The sequence below is a fragment of the Oculina patagonica genome, chromosome 5 (genome assembly GCF_052425735.1).
Source record: "Oculina patagonica isolate OP01 chromosome 5, crgOcupat, whole genome shotgun sequence".
Lineage (NCBI taxonomy): Eukaryota > Metazoa > Cnidaria > Anthozoa > Scleractinia > Oculinidae > Oculina > Oculina patagonica.
The window spans coordinates 5,423,620-5,446,290 of NC_135762.1; the positions used below are offsets into that span (position 1 = coordinate 5,423,620).

The 22,671-nt window shown below is 37.2% G+C and overlaps 1 protein-coding gene across 3 annotated transcripts; it reads right to left on the minus strand.

The window, feature by feature from the left end:
* LOC144653821 (uncharacterized) lies at positions 1 to 22,559 on the minus strand. 3 transcript variants are annotated; one of them, XM_078513924.1, is made up of 29 exons: positions 21,931 to 22,559; positions 18,931 to 19,173; positions 18,338 to 18,546; positions 17,116 to 17,235; positions 16,358 to 16,576; positions 15,472 to 15,585; positions 14,621 to 14,703; positions 14,048 to 14,227; positions 13,199 to 13,348; positions 12,628 to 12,699; positions 12,258 to 12,399; positions 10,817 to 10,991; positions 10,270 to 10,331; positions 10,073 to 10,126; positions 9,369 to 9,454; positions 9,086 to 9,169; positions 8,469 to 8,551; positions 7,737 to 7,900; positions 7,552 to 7,613; positions 7,014 to 7,085; positions 6,642 to 6,716; positions 6,370 to 6,539; positions 5,758 to 5,884; positions 4,229 to 4,310; positions 3,750 to 3,890; positions 2,902 to 2,994; positions 1,939 to 2,053; positions 1,823 to 1,866; positions 1 to 1,200 (listed from the first exon to the last, which is right to left on the minus strand). In XM_078513924.1, exons 1-29 carry the CDS (start codon positions 22,442 to 22,444, stop codon positions 1,057 to 1,059), a joined length of 3,879 nt encoding a protein of 1,292 aa, XP_078370050.1. In that variant the 5' UTR covers positions 22,445 to 22,559; the 3' UTR covers positions 1 to 1,056. The 3 variants fall into 3 exon arrangements, with proteins under 3 accessions (XP_078370050.1, XP_078370051.1, XP_078370052.1); XM_078513925.1 differs by having other exon boundaries at positions 14,621 to 14,698; positions 15,467 to 15,585; XM_078513926.1 differs by lacking the exon at positions 21,931 to 22,559 and adding an exon at positions 19,456 to 19,586.
* Positions 22,560 to 22,671: the final 112 nt, after the last annotated feature.

Sequence of the window (22,671 nt, forward strand, 5' to 3'; positions counted from 1 at the left end):
TATCGATTGGACTCTATTTCTGTCCTCGTTTATTAACTCATGTCAGCAAAACAACAAAATCCAACATTCCGTACAACACGCAACCTCCTAACCTCGTGTTGACAAATAAAAAACCCTCAGTCCCACAATATACAATTATTTTGAACTTATATCTGTAAACTTTGAAGTATATGAGCAATTTCTTTCGCATTTTTGTTTCCATCGATCCAGAATCCATTCCACTCTAAAACCTAACTCCAAGGCATTCACTGATCACTGATATCCCTATACAAAACTTATCTCGCACAGGATCTAGAGGTTGTTTATTTACCCTTGGATTTCTTTAAAATAAAGGTAGCAACAAAAGGCTATAATTATAGACTTTTTGTAGTAATAATTATTTCATAATATCTTATTTTTCGGTACGTATTCATTTAGTGCGCGTGATTTATCATATTCAACATAGTGCATAACTAGACATGAATTCGGCGCTCGAATTTTTTTAACTGGAAAGTTGAAACTTAACCAACTATGAGATTTCACCTTTCCTGAACCTTTGAACGCGTAGCAGGATTTATAAACAAAACTATATCAAAGAGATTAACAACACTGGTAACAGGAAAAAAAGAGCTAGTAGCACCCAAATTTTCACAAGTGCGATGCGACAAAGATAAATGCTTACAAGTATTCTACAAATGCCGCATCTTCTCTAGACTCTATCGAATGTGCCCTCGTCCTAGAGGTTTTCTCTAGCATTATTAAATGGCGACTTGCCCAATGGCAGTTGAGGGCTCAGTTTTACTGAGTCGATAAGAAATAAAAATCTCCGAGAGCGGGGTGCGCTGAACGTAAAGCTTATTAAAAGCACTACAAAACTTGCAGTTAGCAAATGTTCTTCAAGAGAAGGAAAACCTGATATATTAAATTAATATTTGGATGATATATTATTTATGAACATTTATGATATTGCTGAGATTCAAATACTTTCGGGGCAAACTAAATGAAACAATGTTTGAATAAACAAAGTTAATATAAAATTCAAGCGTTTGACATTTGACAGGTATTTTTCGATTTTTTTTAGCAAGGGGCATCCGTTGGTTCCACCAAGATTTCATTCACAGCACAGTGGGCCGGCTGAGTTACGGCATAAATCACAGCATTGGCAATGTCACTTGGGTTAAGTCTCTTGACATCGTCACTGACTTCATATTTTTCTCTGGCCTGGAAAGAAAGTAACAGACGGCACTATTAAATTCCCCGTTTTCTCCAATGTTTGCGAGAGGCAGCCTAGTCCCTGGGCGTCCTCTCGTGTTTCGGTGACCGTTCAAAGGCTGGGACGGGAGCCTTAGGTGACGTCATCGCTCACGATAGAGCCCAAGCTGTGCGAGAGGCACGTTGCTATGAGAAGGGCCATACAGTCAGGCCCTCAGTTTATTTTTGGGTTAAATTACAAGTAATGCAAAAACCACAGCTCAGTGCATGTCAAATCTAAGAAAATAAGTGAAGTCTACATCGAATCAAATTAGGCGTCGGAGCTTAGCCTTATCCTGTTTTCAGTAACAATTAGTGCCTAGTAGAATGTCTACTCCCGCCCTGGATGGGATGCTAGTCCATCACAGGGCTACCAGCAGCATCAAGTTCGTCGGTACCCATTTATGCACCTGGGTGGAGAGAGACACTGCACATGAAATTAAATGCCTTGCCCAAAAACAACATGCAATGACCTTGAGCAGGGCTCGAACCCAGACCGCTTGGCCAAGAGTCCCGCGCACTTATCATTAGGCCACCGCGCCACCCATCAAATGTAACTAGACTAGCCAAAAAAATCAGTGCGTGAACAAACCTCTTCATCAGTGTTTCCTATTCCAAAAGCTGTGGCAACATCACCTGCAAGCAAGAGGAAAAGAAAGTCAGGCTTTTCTACATTTACAGATACAAATAATCCAGTAATACTCATACCTGGTTGAATGGATGTAACTTTCACTCCACTACCCACAATCTCTAGCCTCAAGCTCTGTGTTAATGCCTCCACAAAGAACTTCGTGGCACTGTACACAGCTAATCCAGGAAATGCCTGAAGAGAAACACGCTGAATTACTTGTAAAACAGTACAGTGATCCTCCCGTAAGTTGACACTACTGGGCCCATAAATGTCTCAGGAGAGGTGTCCGCTTTTTGGAAGATAAAAATGAAGTGTTCTTATATGGGTGGGACTATGACAAAGTGTCCGCTTATGGGAGGTGTTCGCACACGGGTGGTGTTCGTTAGTGGAGGTTCGACTGTATCAATTAAATGCAAGATTTTATTTAGAATATGAAAGGAGAATCTAGGTTGTAAATAAATTACAAAACACATTTTAGACGAAAACGTTTTCCGCAGATAAATGTGCCCTCGATTTGGAGGGATCTGGAGCCCCCGGAGCCGGGATTGTTTAATTGGTCTAATTTAATAGGTCTAATTTAATTGTAATTTGTGTTGGCTTTTTTGGCGTGTTTAGCTCACTGGACTCGGTGGCCTATAGATGTGGGTAGCAAAGCGGGTGTTGTCAGCCCGTTTTACGGACAATTTTTAACCAAATTCACATGTCACGTAGCAGAGTTCACGAATCACGTGTCTTTTCTAGCCATTTTCACGCGTCACGGTCTAATTTTTGCCCTATTTTCATGCGTCACGATCTAATTTTTGCCCTTTTCACGCGTCACGCATAAACCCTTTGCTACCCTTATAGAATGGACTGCTGTCGCTACATAACCACTGTCATTGCACATTTTGAAGCAATTTGACAAAATGCTGGAGAGTAACGTGATGAACTTGCATCCTCTTCAAGAGTAGTAGCAATACTCCTAGCTGCTTCATGCTAAGGAGACCAGAGTTCTATGGTTCGTAATGGCTTATTTTTCCTTTTCCTGTCCTTTTGTTTACCTTTCTGCCAGCATTTGACGAGATGTTGACGATGTGTCCTTTCTTTCTTTCCAGCATTCCTGGTAACACTGCACCAATACAGTTCATCACTCCCTAACAAAACACGGGCTTAATTACCAGTAGAATAGATACAACAAAGTGCCATGGGGCTGGAAGATGTGTTCGTTATAACAAGGGTTAGTTTTACTTTGGCAATGCTGAAAAATATCGTTCGTTATACCGGGGTTCCTTGTATCGGGGTTCCACTGTATTGTGATGTTGTCAAGTTAGGATTTCTGTTACTGTAATAGCCATTGTAATAGCTTTGGTTTCGCGTTTACGACTCATTGTAGCCAACATTACTGATCCAGTTCTCGATTTGTAGATTCATAAACAAACATGTTCCATCGATGAAGCAACAGTCTTGGTCAAAAGTAGCTGATACATTGACTTCGCCTTGCAGTTTGTATCGCAAATTTACCACTAGTTTTTAAATGTCGTCACACTCTTCCAACATATCCATCTCCCCCCCCCCCCCATGAAATGTTGTATGATTGTAGCAAAGGGCTTTCACAAACAAACTACAACATTGATAGGGGAAGAGGGGTTGGAAAAGAGGGGCGAAAGGGTGAAATAAGACCAAATTACAATAAAGTAGGGCCTAAAATCCACGCCCCCCCCCCCCCCGGCTAAAATCACAATGTTTCAACACTTTTGTCACTTATTGAATGTATTCTAATCCAATTTTTCAATGCACCTTTAAGGGTATAAGGGAAAAATCCACTTTTCACTGTTTTTCCACATTAACACAAACATCGCACCATTTACATAGAGTAAAGGCTGCGAATAGAGTTCATTTGTATCTTTACCTTGCAGTTGACATCGACCATCTTTTCCCATTCCTCAAGATGGCAGTTCTTCATTGTTGTGTAGTATCCCAGACCAGCGCAGTTTACTATGATGTCCACTGGACCCAGAGTATCATTTGTATGAGACACAAGATCAAGGACCTGATAAAAAGTGATTAAATATATATTTATACTTTCTGAATCGCATTCTAAGCTTTCCACAAACAAAACGTAAATGTGATTGTACATTAACTTAAACTTTACCAATCTGCTTCTTTTTTTTTTGGCAATTGTGTGTTTTTATTATCAATGACTATTGCATGCCAGTACCTTTCATTGCAAACTTTACCAATCTTGCTTCTTTTTTGAGTTGTTGTCACTCTAAAACCGTTTCTCTGCCTTTCTGAACTATCATTTTTAATTTTTTTCCAATGTGAAGGTAGATTTGTACATTATATGTATATCTATACATTTAACCTTGAATCTTAGTTGCCGTTTACCTGTTGTCTTTTGACCACATCTGTTTCCATAGAAACTGCCACGTCACCCAACTCTGAAATCTCGTCTCGAATTCTATCCAACCTGATAAATGTAATCAAACGTTTCTGTGAGGCCTTGTACAGTTGTTCAATGCATAACACTGCAACAAACTCTTGGGATTACAAGCTACTGATGGCAGTTACGGACATCTGACTAATATCTGACATGGTGTGGTCAGTTTTCTTTCAATTTCGGGAATTTTTGTTTATATTAAAGAGCAAGCATGAGCAAGGATAGATAAAATAGTTGCTGAGTGTAAATATATTTCCATTCCCTCGAACAAGCGAGTATTTTTTCTTTTAAACGCTCCGCAACCGAGCCGAATGCTTTGACAAATGGCCCCGACAAGTCCGTATTTACCTGTTTTCAAACACGTAGCATTTTTTAAGAAAAGCTCCAAAAATTAACAAAACCATCAGAATACCGGTTTGTTACTACGCCGTAACAATAGTGGTATATTGTTAGAAAGACCTCGGCTGAAAAAAAAAAGACTTTGGGAGATCGCACGTTTTTGATAGCTGCCCCATTCTTATGGAACAGTCTTCCTCTCCAATAAGACAGGAAACATCCATCGAGTCTTTTAAACGTTCTGTTAAAACATATTTATTTAGAAAGGCTTTTAGTTAGATTTGTTATTCATTTGATTTAATATTGTGATTCTTAAATTTTACTATTTACTACCTTTCACTATTACTCTGGAAATTTTAATATGTAAATATTGTAATTTTAAATTCATTTTTACTGTGTAACTTTTTTAATTTAGTTTAATAATAATTATTGTAATGCGCTTTTGAATATTTTTATACGAAAAGCGCAATATAAGTATTAAATATTATTATTATTAAAGTATCGATCTTTCAATAGTGAAAATTAGAATCTTATATTTGAAGTACGTTTCTTGTTTTTTTTTTTTAACATATTTTTTGGTTTGACCGCGGTCAACACATGGTACATTGCATTATGGCGGGAAAAATCACTACAATAACATGGAGCCTGTAAGAATCTTGCCAAAATGTTATTTTTTATATAATAATAATAATACTTTATTCAAACACACAAATGATATTACACAAATTGTATCTGAAAAGGCGGACCATGAGGTCATCCCTATTTAGGTCCCCTAACTAAAATTACAATCTAAAATTTAAAAATTTAAAAAAGTATTACATAAATAATTAGCAATCTAAAAGTTAAAATCTAAAATATCTGGTACTGTGGCATATAATTAATGAATGTTCATCCACTTTTTAAGGTTTGATTTAAAAATATTTACATTAATGTCGTGTCCGAACAAATAGTTTGGCAAATTGTTCCATTCCTTAATAATTCTAACAAAGAAGGAATACTTGAATGCGTTAATTCTTGCTGATTTCGTTTGGATCTTAAACGGATGGTTAGCTCTGGTGCTCTTAGTTGTGCCTTTTAAGTTGTTTTCTGCGCCAGAATTGGAGAAAACACTCAAATACCACAACTTTCTGTTAGCTAGTACCTTTCTTTCCGTCTAGCAGCTAAAACAACCTTTGCGCCATTTTCTGCAAGGGCTCTGGCCACAGCTTCACCAATTCCACTGGAAGCTCCTGTTACTATAGCAACCTTACCTCCCAGGGATCTGGGACCTAAAAAAGAATAACGTGGAAAGTTAGTTACTTGACAGAAGGTGCATGAGAAAACACACGGCTATAGTTAGTGTGAGTTTCAACAACTTTTTTAACGAATTTTTGTCAAATAGAGGCTCAGTTTGCAGAATGTATTCCTTTAATTTCTTACTAAATTTTTTGTTTTTTCTCGTAAATGTAAAATTTATGCGACAAAGAAAATAAACTTTATGAAACTTTAACCTGGAGTGGAAAAATATTCAACGAGCGCAGCATTTAAGTTTCTTGTTGAAGATTTCAATTACTGGCTGGAGTTTGATTAAAGGGTGATTGCAAACGGTTACAAGTCAAAATCAGTTTTTAAAACCAAATTAATGTTTGTCAAAATGATTAAGGTAATTGTTTAACTTTCAGAAATATGTAGCCTGTAGACGGTTGACATCTGCATTCAAGGCTATCTTTTTAGGCAAGTTTTTTTGCTTGCTACTATCACAAAAAATAAGTACCTTTTATTTTTTTCTTAGGAGTTGGCAGTATACCCTGAGCAACTAGAGCAGAGAAGTAACTTGAGAGAAGTTCAGCATTGATGAGAGGATAACTGACTTTAAAGTGCTCCATGACTGCTTCAACATTTGTCATCGTGTACGTGCTCAGATTGGAGAGGAAAGAAGGGTCTCTGCACGAAAAGAGATAAAACAACATTGAAATAAATCGACGTCACAAACGTTAAAACAATGAGGGCCAAACAAAAGGGAAACATTTTAAAAAAGAAACTCACCTCATCCAGATTTCAAGCAGACGAAGCAGTGAATCAAGTCCACCATTTGGGTCATTCTTGCAGAAAACTTCAATTCTATGTAGAAAGCGTAAAATGATTGTCAGAAGTTAATTTCTTAACGATTTAAAATTTTCACATGTATTGGCCGACGTTTTTCAAGTTTACCCGAACGTAATCCGTTTTAATCCTCGCGAATTTTGCCCATCCATGCCCCTTTTTGGCCTCTCTGTGTTTCTTTTTAGTTCTTCTACAGTTTCAAGCCGTTATTTTGATATTTCAGTTAATTCTATGACCAGTTGGTCAGTGCTGAAAAGCCTAACATTGCCGGTGACATACCCCCTTTAACAACATTTAGGAAAAAAAATTCTGTACCTCTTACACCAATCCTGAAAAGGAATAAAATCCAGCGGGTAGCCATGAACACCCATCCATTCAAACAACCACCTGAAAAAACAAACAAACACAAAGTGCGGCTGAATTTCCAACAATTTGTTAAGGACATGGCATGCAATGTGATGAGTCTTCCAACTTGCCTGGGACTAATTTGTGATAAAAAAGAATTCCTAAACAAACCTATTCATTGCAACAAAGATTAAAGTAAAATCTTAGGGCTGAAAATAAACATAAGAACAAAACCCTGATTTGAAATTTTAGGCAACTATATACATTGCTGTACTTTTCGTTTCTTAATGAGGGCACCGAATTACTAAGCTGCTGGTACTTTTACGAGCAATTTGAAGGCTTATAAGCAACAGTTTCCAAAAAACAGCTAAAGAAACAACAGGCGATTAGAGTCTTGTCGGTAAGAAACTGTGAACTGTGTGATGAGAGGAATATCATGCCAAGCTAAAATCCTTTCACAGTCAGAAGAAACAAAGGCACACAACTTGTATCATTGACAGCCACTTACTTTGCATTTAAAGGCTGTGGATTGATGATGTGGAAAACTTTCCCCAGAGCCACCGACATTTCCTACGTTGTGTTAAAACAAAAGAGAACATGAATAAGCAAAAAAAAAAAATTCACAATGCACATGACTTCTGATAAATGCATTTACAACGTACAACACCAACAGATAACCTAAAGTGTTGGTACCTGTGTCATCTTGACAATCATCTCGCTGACAAAGTCCACAGGAGTCATTTCTACTTGCCAGTCAATACTGGGTGCAGACAGGGTTGTAGTGATACCTTTGATCATCAGCAGGATAAAATCTATTGGGTTCCACTGGACACGCTCTCTGTCACCAGAAAGATTTCCTAGAAAAAATAAGATCATATATTTTTTTAAAAATATCGGTAATACAAGTTTATCTTATTGACAAATCTGGGAAAACCAGTGGCCAAACAATTAGAACATTCGACTCCAGATCAAGTGGTCCGGGTTCAAGCCCTGACCAGGGTCGTTGTGTTGTGTTTTGGGGCAAGACACTTTACTCTAACAGTGCCACTCTCTACCAAACTCACTTTTAATCATATACCGTAGAATTCCGGTTATAAGCCCTGGGCTTCGTAAGGGGTTTTGGGTGGGCTTATAAGCGGAGGGGCTTATATCCGGGAGGGCTTATAAGCGGAATAAAAAAATCGTTTCGAAACGAGCCACGGGAGTGTTGATCGAAATACGTTTTTAGGTTAAAAACACATAATAAAGCAACATTTAGCCCTGTTCAGTACCGTCATTCAGCAGAGGGGGGCTTATATCCGGGGGGGCTTATAACCGGATGCATTTTTTTGTTTCAAGGTAGATGGGCCTATAACCGGGGGGGCTTATAACCGGAATTTTACGGTATTTCTTGAAATCAGCAACTAAGAATAAGTTTCATTTTACCTAGTCTGTAAATGACAACAGGTAGGCCTTGCGTTCTTGCCCTCAACACCAGTTGTTCTGCAACCCACTTGGACTGAGAATACCTGGGTACCAAAAATTATGCATTAGTAAGACAGATTGAACAAACTGAGAAGAGGGAAGATGAAAAGGTTTTATAAGCTTTTTTTACTTTTTTGACCACTTTTCTTGTTTCTCTTTTGGTTTTGTTAACCAGTTTATCGAGATTTGCCAAGTCAACCCTTAACTCTTAAGGGTTATGAACACAGATCACCCTTGTGCTAAGTACCTAGGAAAGCAATCTGTGACACCTGTAAGTCACAACAAAACCAACATACTGGAATAGTAATATTGGAAACATTTAGAACTCTCAATCCCTTGAATAAAATAATGTGTAGAAAGGTGGGTACATGGACAATCAATATATGTATGTATATAGTCAGAAACCCATTATGGGTTTCTGATATAGTGTATTTAATATAAAAATAAATTAAGATCCTGTAAGTAGCTAGCCCAAAATATCATGTTCACAGCTGGCCACGTCCTTAAAACCACTGGTATATTAATAATAGATGACATATATTTTAGGTCTGTAAGTATAACATTTGAGCATAACATACCCATCATCAAGTTGAGATGCATATTGCTTCATGTCTGCATCTTCTGAACAATTTGACAAACCATGGGGAAACACAGCATCTGTGCTACATTGTAGAAGACAAGAAAGCTGGTGTTAGCGCAGCATCTCCAAGAGAACCAATAACAATAATAGTTGTTGCAACAGAGACTAGATGTCGGCTCTCACTGAGGACCACTCTTCCACATATAAATTTCTTTATAACTATGAATTGACAACGTTTTTCTACAGTAAATTGTAAAAACACATGAACTATTTTTGTGTACCTGATATAATGTAATGGCTTGATTTTACTTGTACAAGCAAAAAGCAGAACATTTTGGGTTCCTTGGACATTTGCTCCTCTCAAAGCCTGTTGAGAAAAAAGAAGCAGGCAATAACCTTAGTTTGGCAAACAGTCATGAGAGAGCCTGAACTCAGAAAGATATATCAACTTTGGTAAGACACAAGTGGTCATGCACTTAGCTACATGTGGAGTTTACGATGCATTTTATTAAGGTGCACAGGCTAATTGGCAAGCGTGCCACTAAACTTTTTCCAGCACTATATTTAACAATTATTCCATAAGTGCACATTGGATATGAGATGGTAGATGGCTAAAAAAGTGCATAGCACCGAGTTGGCTATAACTATCCAACAAGAGCAAGTGAAATAATATTGTTTTATTAAAAACACCCATAGAACTGCAATATTTGAGCTCCCTGGCAGTTCTTGCATGACGCATATACCTACCATATTTGTAGTTAATGGTATATGAGCTCATATACCATGGCCAGTAAATAATAATAATAATAATAATAATAATAATAATAATAATAATAATAATAATAATAATAATAGCAATCAAATCTCAGGAATTGCAATATACTATGGCTAGTTTTTAATACTAGATAAAATACTGATGTTTTGTCATAATTTACTGCCTTTAGCATGGTTCAGAAAGCTAGCTAGTGCTGTACTGATGTTATACCTGGTATGGATAAACCATGTTAACTGCTGCTGCAGCATGGATGATAAAGTCAATCTATAAGGAAAGAGAAAATTTTTAGCAACTTCAGTTGTAGAACTAATTATCTGCTAGTCCTTCAGATACAAGCTTACTGTACCACCATTACTGTAATGATGATTTCAATAACCAACACAAGGAATTTAATGAATTATTCTAACCTCTGATGACAAGTGCACATATTCCTCTTCACTCATTCCAAGTTTTATTAATGAAACATCACCTGAATGCAAGGAAATCATTATACGATTTAACTTTGTCTGCCAAGTCTGCACAAATAGCTTAGAAGATGTACTGCCATCTAATTGCAAAAACACTGATATTTGCCCAGGTAAGATAGATACATAGATATTTTATTGAAGCGTTTTAAGCACATACTATAAAATCACGGTTATAAGCTCTGGGCTTATACAACTTAGTAAGAGCTGGTTTTTTTTGGATGGGCTTATAAACGGAGGGGCTTATATCTAGGGGGAGGGGGCCTTATAAACGGAATAAAAAAAGTTTCGAAACGAGCCACAGCAGTGATGATCAAAATAATATTATGTTTTTAAGTAAAAAAGTCATAATAAGCAACATTAAGCTCTGTTCAGTACTGTGATCCAGGGCTTATAACTGGATGTTTTCTTTTGTTTCCAGGTAGAGGGGCCTATAACCAGGGGGGCTTATAACCGGAATTTTATGGTAACCTATACTATGATGATGTACCTTTCACAGCAGTTACTCTATGCTCAAAGCCATAATCTAGGTATCGCTCCTCTTCAGTCATTTGCTGACGGTCACTAGTCTGGGGCAGTATCTTGAAATTCTGTAAAGTTTTTTTTAATCTCTCCTTGCTGTCTTCACCACCAGGTTGTTCACGCACAACACAGAAAATATGAACCTATATTGTCAAATTGACTGTTAGATTAAATGTTTTAAAATTCTGATAGCCCTAGATATCTTAATCATTCAGCATGCCTGCCCGCCTTCTGCTTTATATGAACATATGATCAAGCATACAAGTTAGGTACAAAAAGATAAGGACTACAGTTGAAGCTCTCATAAGCGGACACCCTCGGGACGCGAAAAAAGTGTACGCAACTGGAGCTGGCCGCTTACGAGAATGGTTCTCGCAAGCGGCCAAATGCATTAGAAATAGAGGGGATAGATGGCTGCTTATGGGAGTTTGCCAAGCTAACATAATACTAATATGCATGTAAGTGGTGTTTCGAAATGTAACCGGACATGGATGAAGACAAAACAAACACTGAAATATGGTACTGTAATTACTGTAAAATCATTGTGATGAACAGCGATGTGAAGTTGATTGATAAAAATAAGATACAGAGGTTGTTAATAGGATTTTCTTTGAGGTGTCCACTTACGAGAGCTTAAAAACAACGTAAAAGTCTAAGTTGTGATCTCTGAAAGTGTCCGCGGCTGCTTACAGGAATGTCCGCGTACGAAAATGTAAAAATACAGAGTTTGTATGGAAGTTAAAACGGGGTTTCAAACAAGGCAGCCATTACTAGAGCTGTCCGCTTACGAGAGTGTCCATTAAGAGAGCTTCGACTGCATCACAAAAAAGAAATAAATTTACAAATAAATAAACTAACAATTAAAAAAAAAAAAACATATTAAGATCAGTAAGGCGAGTCAAACTGATTCAGTATTACTAGTTAACTTTATCCTGGTAATGAGGAATTTACTTCTTAGCCTGTTCCAGATATTTGGTTAGTTCAAGAGCAGCATGAAAAATGACAATTGAAAAATAAGAAGTCCAGTATAGGAATAGAAACTCGGAAGAGGCCTTCTTAAACATAAATAAAATCATCGCGACAACGTTGTTGACAGATGGTTTTCCATTAAAAACAAAAATAGTGATACAGTTCTGAAAACGGCAAGTCTGGGATAGAGTAGCGATTTTCGGTGTTAAGTCTAGTAAAGGGTTGTGACATCAGCTGAACAGGGTCTAGAATAGGGTAAGGGTTTCAGAGTCCCAGCGGCACACCCCCAACCAGAAATACATAGAGTACCCCCCTAGGCCCTGACCCCAAACCTCTTAACATTTTTTCCTCTCTCCGCTCTCTCTAACTAACTGAACCCCTGAAGCCCAGCGTCCATCTTGTTTCTCATAACAACTAAACATTTTAAAGAGTTAAATTACCTTGGTGAGCCTTATCAGGTCTCTAAGCAAAAACCCTCCCAGAAATCCAGTTGCACCAGTCAACAGGACACGCCCTCTTATCCAGCGACGAGTGTTCTTAAAGTTTCCAGAGCGCCAGAATGCTCTTAGCATGATGTCCATGCTGTGAAAGAAATGCAAATGTTTTCCAATGAAATAAAACTTCTACAGATGCTTGGAAACACATTTCAGAAAAAAAAAGAAAAGAAAGGAAAAGGATCGCATCATATCTGGCTTTCCAAAAAATTGTTTTAATTTACACTCAGTTGTTTAGGTTATTGATCATGGCTTCTATTTTTTAAATTAACAATTAATTTTATCTGAATGGTATGAAACAAAGAACTATACAAACTTCACAAATCCCTCTGCTGCTGAATGGTAGTTGACTTCATCAAGAAGATCAATTTTGCCCTCTGACAAATCTCTTAAAAAAAAAAATAAAAAAAGAGTCAATCCTCAAGTATTCTGGTCTGGATGAGAGTAATATTGAGAAAGGGCGATGTTGTTGCAGTCTACACTGGTTATTAATGATGGATAAATAAATTGAAAATACATGATCTACAACAACTGTAAGTTTACACTTTTCAAGGATTACTTGCTTTACTAGGCTTGATTTCTTGTGTCCATTATCATTCCTTCCTGAGAAGAAGGTATGGGGGAGGAGTGGGGGCTCATTTTTCCAAACAGCAACTGGTATCTGAGCCTATTTCTCTTCCAAGCTCAATTTTTAAAGCTCAATATTGTAAACTACTGGGTCACCAGTAAACTATGTTACCGTCTTTAAATAAAGTCTTATTTTTCTTGCTGATTGTCATAAGCATTAAACATGATTTAATTTTAATTATATTTTTAAAACTTCTTACTTCATGTAAAAAATGTGATGTTTGATCTGCATATAAAGGATTACACAAGATGTTACTAACTTGCTACTCTGGGTGCCATCTTTTTGTAGCTCATCAATTGTTTTGGACATCTCTGCCACAGTTGGGCAGGCGAACAAGTCCTGTACTGTCAAGTTTATGCCAAACTTGCTATTTACTTTCACCAGTAAATGTGTTGCAAGAAGAGAGTGACTGGAAAAAAAATTAGGAAACAAATATGACAGTAAAAAATTTTAATCTTTAGTTTTAAATTAGAAATAAATAATAATCTAATAAATAAATAAATAAATTGGCATCTCCACAGAGTGGCTATTCATTCACTATTTCCAGATCGAAATGGAATTTAGAATTTAGAACAATATTGTTTACTTTTGATGTTAAAAGTCAATTTGTTCTTTTCCTCTTTTTCTCAAGGTTGAGGTTCTAACAACTTTCACAGTGAGGATTCTGGCCAGTATCCTATCGAATCTTGACTGGGATTATTTATAAACTACCACCAAATGGCCAAACAAAAACGTTCTCAATATTACTACCGTTGCCGTCGCTAACAGTTGCCGTTGGCGACAAAGACGTGTGTTTTGCGTCACGTGGGTTACAGCTGTCAAATGAAAAGGTGAACACACATGAGCACATTCCTTTGCTCGTTGTATAACCTACGATCAGGCGTTAGTCATTCAACCATTAATTCATTCACAGGAGACTAGACATGTCTGCGGTTTTATGCAAATTTAGGTCGTGTCACGTAATTGTCGTCAAATAATTTAAAAATTGTTGTCAAATAATTTGTCGTCAACGATAACTGTTTCATGCAGCTCCGAAAAAACAGTCTACCTAATTCGGTAGTACAGATAAAATATTATTTCAGTGCAAATTTATTATTAATAAGCTTACCCTCCTAAATCAAAGAAACCTTCTTGTACGTCAATGTTGGATATGTTCAGTACTTCACACCACAGCTGGGCAAGATTACGCTCTGTTTCAGTGCTGGGCAAACCCTCCTCTTCAGTTCCAGCTGAGCCAATTGGAGGCAGCTTATTTTTATCAAGTTTTCCAGCAGGTGTCACAGGGATACTAACAATAATTACAAAATAATGAGTTATAAATTACAAATTCATTTACTGCATACCAAAATATTATAATATTTCTTGTCATGATGCTTTAAGACATTCTCTGAGACATATTCATTGCATGAAACGAAGATGGCACTCAGGTAACAGCTAAAAGGCATTGAACTCTACTGGGTGTCATGATTAATTATCAAATTTACATTTATTCAAGTTAAAAAGTGTGACTGTGAGTGTTAGTGTATATAAGAAATAATGAGTGATTGATGCACGTGAATGGCTGGCTAGAGAATAAAAAGAAAGTGAGAGGTCTTTGGAGTTATGTAATTCAACTAACTTACACATCTTGTGGTTGTAGGGAAACTGCTATGAAATATTTTTTATTTGTTAGGCAACTCACCTTGCTAGAAGAACAAAGTGGGATGGTATCATATAAAATGGCAGCCTTGTTTTTAAAGCAGCTCGGATATCTTTCTTGCTGGCCTGATTAATTAAAAAAAAGTAAAAAAATATTTACTTATTAATTAAAAATAATTTGGACACTGCTAACCTGTTTCCAAGAATTTATTGGTTGAGAATGATGTACTTTTAGAAATAATACTATTAGTCATCCAACACACATGAAATATTTAACTAAAGTTGTTCTGGAACCAAACTGAATAAATTTTATTTGGAAAGCTAATCAAGGCATTTTAGCTAGGGAACAAGGTATTTCTCTGATCTATAATTTGTTAAATAACAATATAATTAATTAGTAGATAATGAAGTGACAAGGTACATTTAAAATGTTATGTAATTGTCTAGAGACTGAAAAGGTGTACACACAATCATGTGGAAAGCTTAGAATAATTTGCATTTGACTTGATTTTAAACTTTTGTCGATCAGTAATTTCCAACAAACACATTTTGTCTTTTCTTCATTTTTTTATGATAGCTCCATTAAATTCTGGTACCAGGAGTAAAATTACAAGTCAGACTTGTAAGCTGAAGATAAAGACTTGCCTCAAGTCAACCTCTTTTTTGTTCACCTTTGAGCAAAGTGGAGGGCAACCCATGAGTGGCAAAGTCTTGAGTGACAAGCGATTGGAAAGGGAGTTTAGAAAGTCTACTGAAGATAGAGAGTCTAACCACTACCGCTTGACCAAGCTAAAGAGAGGTTTTCATTTATGGGACATAAAATGTAACATATGTGTGTTGCTGGGACTATCGAGTTTTTACTTAGCCAAGATGTCCATAGGGTTTCAACTTTACCTTTCCTTCTGGAACAACATAAGCTGCCAGGTACTTGTCTTCTTCTTCTTCACCATGAGCTACAACACTGCAGCCATTAACCATGGGAAGCTGTAATAATGCAGCTTCAATGGCCTGTTCAAACACAACAGCATAACTGTATGGTGAACACAACTTTGCAAATTAACTTGCCCCACATTGTTATAGCTGACTACTTGTAAGTTTGTCTGCACTAATGTATACAGACATATAGATGACATTTCTGCACAAGTCACTCACTTCTCCCTGGGGATGTCATTGGCCACCCAGTGATCACAGGAACATATTGGTTGGGGAGGGGGGGGGGGGTGGATAAAATCTTGGCTTTTGGCAACTTGGGAAAATTCAAGTAGGATGGGGGAAGAGGAATCTGAAAGAGCACATTGAACTGTGGATTAAGGGGGAGGGGGTGGGGGGTGTCTTTTCAGACACCATGAGGCACTTGAGAGCCTTTGTCTTATAAGATTTACCGTACACCTGGAGAAAAATTTTAAAGCTTGCTTCACTCTAGTAAATAATAAAGATGGTTAATTTTAAGCTCAGTGATAAACAATGAAGATGAATTGTTGAACAATGACACGAGCATGGGACAAAGAAAAAATCTGAGTCCCGAGGGGAATCAAACCCATGGCCTCCCAGATACTGGTTGGGCGCTCCGGTTAATCTTGAAGGCCATGGGTTCGATTCCCTTCGGGGACTCAGATTTTTTCCTTGTCCCATGCTTGTGTCATTGTTGAACAATTCATGTTCATTATTGCTTCACTCTTTTTAAAGTCTCCCTGATCAGGGGTCTGCACCAGAGGTTAGTTAATGTTGGCAATATCATTTAATCTCAATCAATATACCAATACACATGCATGCATCCCACCTGTGTTTCGATGCTGTAACCTCTGATTTTCACCATAGAGTCACATCTGCCACAAATCTCTAACATGCCAGATGACAGTAAGTATCCCCAGTCACCCGTGCGATAGAGCCTGGGTCCTGCTGACTCAGGAACTTCATGTGGTCGCTCTATAAATCTGTAAGCATTCAGTTCTGGTCTGTTCAAGTAGCCTTGAGCTAATGCAGGGCCACCAACAAAAATCTAAGGGGAAAAGAAGCTGCAATGTTACTAAAGATGTATTATAGGCATGCAATATGTGCAGAATAAGATGTAGCTGTAGTTCTTTGCACACATTGCAAGACTATGATACTCAGGAAATCACTATTGGTTTCCAAAATCCCAGTCACCAATAACAGATTAAATTTTCTGGCCACATTTCAGGGGTTTCATTAAGTTTTGAAGTAGGAAGGCACCAAAAGAAGAGTAGGCGGGCACAAAAGAATACAGTGAAGCAAATTTCTTTACGATAGATTTGAAAGTAGGTGGGTACTGGCTCTTGTGTATACTGGTATTGGTACTAGTACCCAGGTCTCGCATTATGAGAACCCTGCAGTTGCCATGAAATTTTTAATTTTAGTTTTATTTGCCACTTTAAAAACAAGAAGAAATCTGGGAAGAATCTTATCTTGCAGTTGCTTGTGAGACTGCTACTTACTATGTGGAATGACACAAAATAGTGTTTAGCCATGCAGTCTGATTGTTTATATAAAAAGAATTCACATATTTTTATGTTTAATTACCTCTCCTGGCACACCCACTGGTAGCGGTTTAAGGTTCTCATCCATGATGGCAACATAGACTCCTGGTAAGAGCTTTCCAACAGGGCAGAATTTCCGTTTGTTATCATCTGAATCTGAAAGCTAAAGGATCAACAACAGTTACAATGAAGATCTTTAAGTCATGCAAACTGTCACAAAAAATCCACTAGCACTGAAATGAAATTGGTGCTTCTTTTTAAGACACTGATTGTTAATTCTGTTACTTAAGGGAATCAAAACCCCTGTGACTGTCGGCAAGTTCCAAAAGAGCATACTCACGACATGCAAACAAACTGCCATATCTTTAATTTCACTACAACTGATACACAAAGTTTTCCGTAGCTTTCTTGCCTTAAGACTTGCTGCGTGTAGTTCAAAATTATAACAATCTAACGAAAGAACCAAGGCGAAAATAGTACTTTTACAAACTGTCAAGATTCGACCTTGTTTGGAACAGCAAAACGTGTGCTTTTTTTATGTCAATTGACTCTACATCGGGTGAAAAGTGGCACCCAGAGTGCAATACCACTGTTCAACTAAATGCAGTACCATTTACAACCCCTCCCCCCAACCTCACACTGATATTAGCAGTCTGGCACCCTAATTAAAAGTTAAACAGGTGACAAGTAAGGGAAATAACTTACCGTATTTATTCGGCTATAAGCCGACCCCAGCTATAAGCCGAGACCCTAAACTTTCGGTTTTCAGGACCAGTTTGACTCTGACAAAAAATAAACCCAAAACACTCGGCTATAAGCCGAGACCAAATTTTTCCTTCAAACCATAAAACAATCCACGTGCAGCAAATCAACATATTTGTTAAATCACAACTACAGGTATGCAATTGAAAAAACAACAAAAGAAATTACTGAGAAAAGATGAATTTATTTAGGGCTTAAAATATTATGTATTATTATTATTATTATTATTATTTTATTCAGATTCAACTCTTTTCTAGTACCATGGAATTATTTTTTCAGCGGAAATACTCGGCTATAAGCCGAACCCCCAAATTCGTTGAGTTTTGACCAGTTTTCAGTAAAATTTGGTGAAAAAATCGCTCGGCTTATAGCCGAATAAATAGGGTATCCCAAGACACTCTTACTACCTACTCTAAAGAATGCCTTTATCTGAGAAAAATGTTTACCCATAATCAATCACACCAAAACTGTATTTTAAAGTTATATAAGAAATAAGCACATACTTCACTTTGAAATGGCATATTGGTGAGGTCAGCAGTGGCGACATCATGGCACTCTGAGACACTGTAGAGATTCAACAGCTTGATCCACGGCAATGTTCTCATGCACCTGTCCCGCAGGGCTGTCGTCACCACCTCTCCACATAACCAGATGATTCTCAGAGAGGATAAGTGTCCAGGAAGGTCACTGTCTTCACAGGTTAAAAGTGTCTCTACAATACATGCGAAATACACAGGAGATTCATGCAGCTTTCTAGGAAATTTCTTCAACGTTATTATAATAATATATTGATAATTATTAAAAACTAGCAATGTTATATTGCAATTCCTGAAGTCTGATTGGTATATGAGCTCATAAACCATGGACCACAAAAATGGTAGAATTTTGTACGCCTCAACAAGAACAGGCGGGAAGCTCAAACATTGTAATTCTCTGAGTGTTTTTAACAAAAAAATTATTCCCCTCACACTTGTTGAATATGAGATAGTTATAGCCAACTCAGCACTACACGCCCCGCTGGCTATCTACCCTCTCATATTCAATGCATGCTCATGGAATAATTGTTAAATATAAAACTATCATCTAAGTAATTTACCCAGAAGAGATGGAGTAAATAGGACTCTTGTTATTCCATGCTTCTTCAAGAACTTCAGCAGCAGAGAAGGATCATAAATAACTGTATCCGGAATGACATACAGGGGTATTCCCTTCAGAAGAGGTCGCAACAGCTCCCATACAAAGAACACATTACAAGCCACTCGGTCATCAGATTGGAAAGGAAAATTGCGGAATCTCCAGGTATAGGAGAAGACGGCACCACGGTGAGGACAACATATACCTGAAAAATTCAAGTGATACATATTGTAGTGGATATAACAGAGAAACAACACTGAGTTTTAGGTGATAGTTAAATTTAAACCATTTCATTTGCATTTTTGTAGAGTTAGTTTCTTTCATAATTTTTTAATTTCATTTCTTTTATCCACAGCACTCACAAAATTACAGGAAAAGCCTACAAAAATGTTACATAATTGAGCATTGGATTATGCAGAACAATCAGAAATGTTCAAAATCCAATTTGCATTATTCAAAACGACCAAAATAAGCTACACAAAAATACCTTGAAAAATATGTCGTTATAGGTTCCTTCTTGATACATCAAAGGTGTATAAGACTTACAATATTTCATTGTACAGAAAAAAAAATGACCATAACAATAGACGGATAGAACGAAATGAAATTGATTTCGTTGTCAATACATCGATTCGCGAAAAAACCGGAAGTTGCATGGAAGCGAGGCTAAGTGGCCCTCGCCAGTTAAAAAATATAAAGTTTACATGAGCGCGTGGGGCATTTCAAGTCGGAAAAAGCATTTCCTTCACAAATTCGCCACAAATCCTGATCCTTATAAGTTCAAAAGTAAAAGAGAAGTAATTTATGGTATAGCAGGCGACAGGTGAAATTTTAACAGCTTGGCGGATGGATTTCGCTGCCGACTTCTGAGCGCTAGCTCGAATGAATATTCCTCCGCCAACGAAGACAACGAAGGATGAATTTCAGCCGCTCGCTTGAGGTGGATAACAGTCAATTTAAGATTTTGTTGATCGATAAAATGACAACCTTATAATTCACAAGAACTTTTAAAAAACAGATTTTGCTCTGGGAGGTCCTTTGGTTTTCGATATGAACAAAAACGTTCTAGTATTGACAGAGAAACTTGTGTAAACATGTCAGTGGCAAACATGTCAAGTTTCCATAATTCTGTGACTGATAAAATACAGCATATATTTTTGAGAATTTGTGATAGGCATGTACTTTTTCAAGTTAAAATCAAATTAAATTTAACATGCATTTGTGTTGCAAGAGAAAATTACTTCAGGTTAATATCGATAAAATAAAGCCGCCTTTCGTATCCAAAAAATATTTATTTATAAGGAACCGAAGCAGAGTTGTTTTGTTTTATATAGAACTGTTATAGACAGAGAACCTTGCATTAACATGTCTCACAATCTTACCGTTTCTACATTCTGTTACTGTTAAAATATAAGTGGAGGCATCTAGCTGTCGCTCCAACTGAATTCGTGTGACCGAAATGCGGTAAGACATTACAATTAACCTACGGTAAATGTATAAATGTTGAGTTGTTGCTTGCATGCCTTTCATCGCTCCCGCTACTACGCACAGACCATACCTTCGCTTGCTGTTAAAATTCGATCCAGTTCACAAATGAAGCAATTCACGTCTGTGCAAAATGTTATTAATAAAAACCCGGCTGAATGTTTCGATTGTTGAGGGATTTTCCTGACCGAAACATGTCACAACAAACCGCATGACATGCGAGTTTCTCTGTCAAAACAAACCGCTCTATTTGTAAATATTTCTTTTGATATGAAAGGCAGCTTTATTTAATTGATGTTAAACTGACTTTCCTTGCTACTCAAAAACATATACACCTCAATTTACACCTGAAACAGTTATTTAAAAGTGACAGAATTAGAATCTTCAAAATATTTGCGAGACATCGCCTACACAAGTGCTAGTTGCTCTTAGCTTTTGATTATCTGTTTATACCGGAATTTCAGTCGGACTGAAAACCGAAGAGGTTCCCAAAACAAAATCTGTTTTTTAAAGTTCTTGTGAATCACAAGGTGTTTTATTGAACAACAAAATCCAAAATTGAGCAAAGAAGGACTAAAATTGAGAAATTGAGTATTAAATTATTCGATTTAAGTCAACAACAACATCTTACCGCTAAACTGTATGTAAAAGTTAAATTTCACCTCTCGCCTGTTAGACCTTAACTGAATTTCTTCTTTTATACTTTTGAGTATATAAGGATCGAGATTTGTGGCGAATTTGTGAATGAAATGCTTTTTCCGACTCGAAATACCCCACGCGCTCATGTAAACTTTATATTTTTTAGCTGGCGAGGGCCACTTAGCCTCGCTTCCATGAAACTTCCGGTTTTTTCGCGAATCGGTGTATTACATCAAAGAAACTGCCAATGTTTGTTGTAGTAAAAGCGCGGGCTTTTGTCAAGACTTGTTCCCAGACCTCTCTGAACTTCAAAAGAGCATGGAAAATTTGGTCAAATCAATAATTCAGCTATTAATTTTTAAAATCATTTACATTTAAAAAAGTAAATTACACATTTAGCTTTGATATTAAATCCTGAACAGCTGTTTTTTGTTGTAAATCACGGCTAAAAGCAACCAAAACATCTGCGCGCACGATATAACATGTTTGACCTTGAATGACTTGAATTGTGTTGCATGTCTGACAAATGAAATGAAATTCAATACTCGAGTCACAAGATTATAACATTGAATAAAATCGAATAAAGGTCAAACTTTAATCTCACGGCTTATATTCGAACTGAAATATTCCAAGTTACAAATGCCCGGCTCCAAAATTTACGAAGCACAAGACTGATTGTTATTAAAAAAAATTATCTGTGCTTTGCGCGCAATTAACTGTTCAACCTCACTTCCCAATTAAATATCGATTTAATTTTTGAGAGGTTATTTATTATACAGTTTGTTTATATAAACGTAAACTTGAATTGTACTTTGCACTCTTGTATAAGTTTCAATACCTTTTGGCTTTCCAGTGGTGCCTGAAGAATAAACAATGTACGCCAAATCATCGAGCGCGCTCTTCACTTTCTCCAAAGCAGGCTTCGAAGCATTCTCCTTTTCAAGTCTTTCATCCCATCCCTGGTCCAATAAAATCACATCCGCCGAACTAGGAAGCTTCTCTTTCAAACTTTCACTCGTTATGATCGCCGTGGGTTTTGCGTCCTCCAAAATCGAGTGAAGCAAAGTTTCGGGGTAGGAGAGTTCTAACGGCATGTAAGCCCCACCAGCTTTCAAAATCGCTATATAAGCTAAAGGGTATTCCAGCGATCGCTCAAGGTAAATTCCGACAGCGCTGTTCCTCTTGACTCCTTTATGCCTGAGATTCGTCGCCAAAACGTTAGTGAGACGGTCAAGCTCCGAGAAGGAAAGAGAACGGCCATCGCCGTTCACAACAGCTGTTGTGGTCGGTGGAGTATTTTTCATCTGCCGCTCAAAAATTTCATGAAGACAGCCTTCGTTCTTGTAATCCATGTTTTAAAGGGTTCAGTGACTAATTCTACCGAAGGAAAGTTTTCTAAAAGTCAAACGTGACCTCTCATCCTACAGGAAATTCTCCGACTGACAAATGTACAAAGCTCAGGTGAGCAAAACCACGTGTTTCCTTCGAGCTTTGTTGTTTTCGCTTCACATGGGCAACTTCCGGTTTGGGTCAATTTGACTTCCGGTTGGTTGACAAAAGGTATGTTTAGCTTATAAAC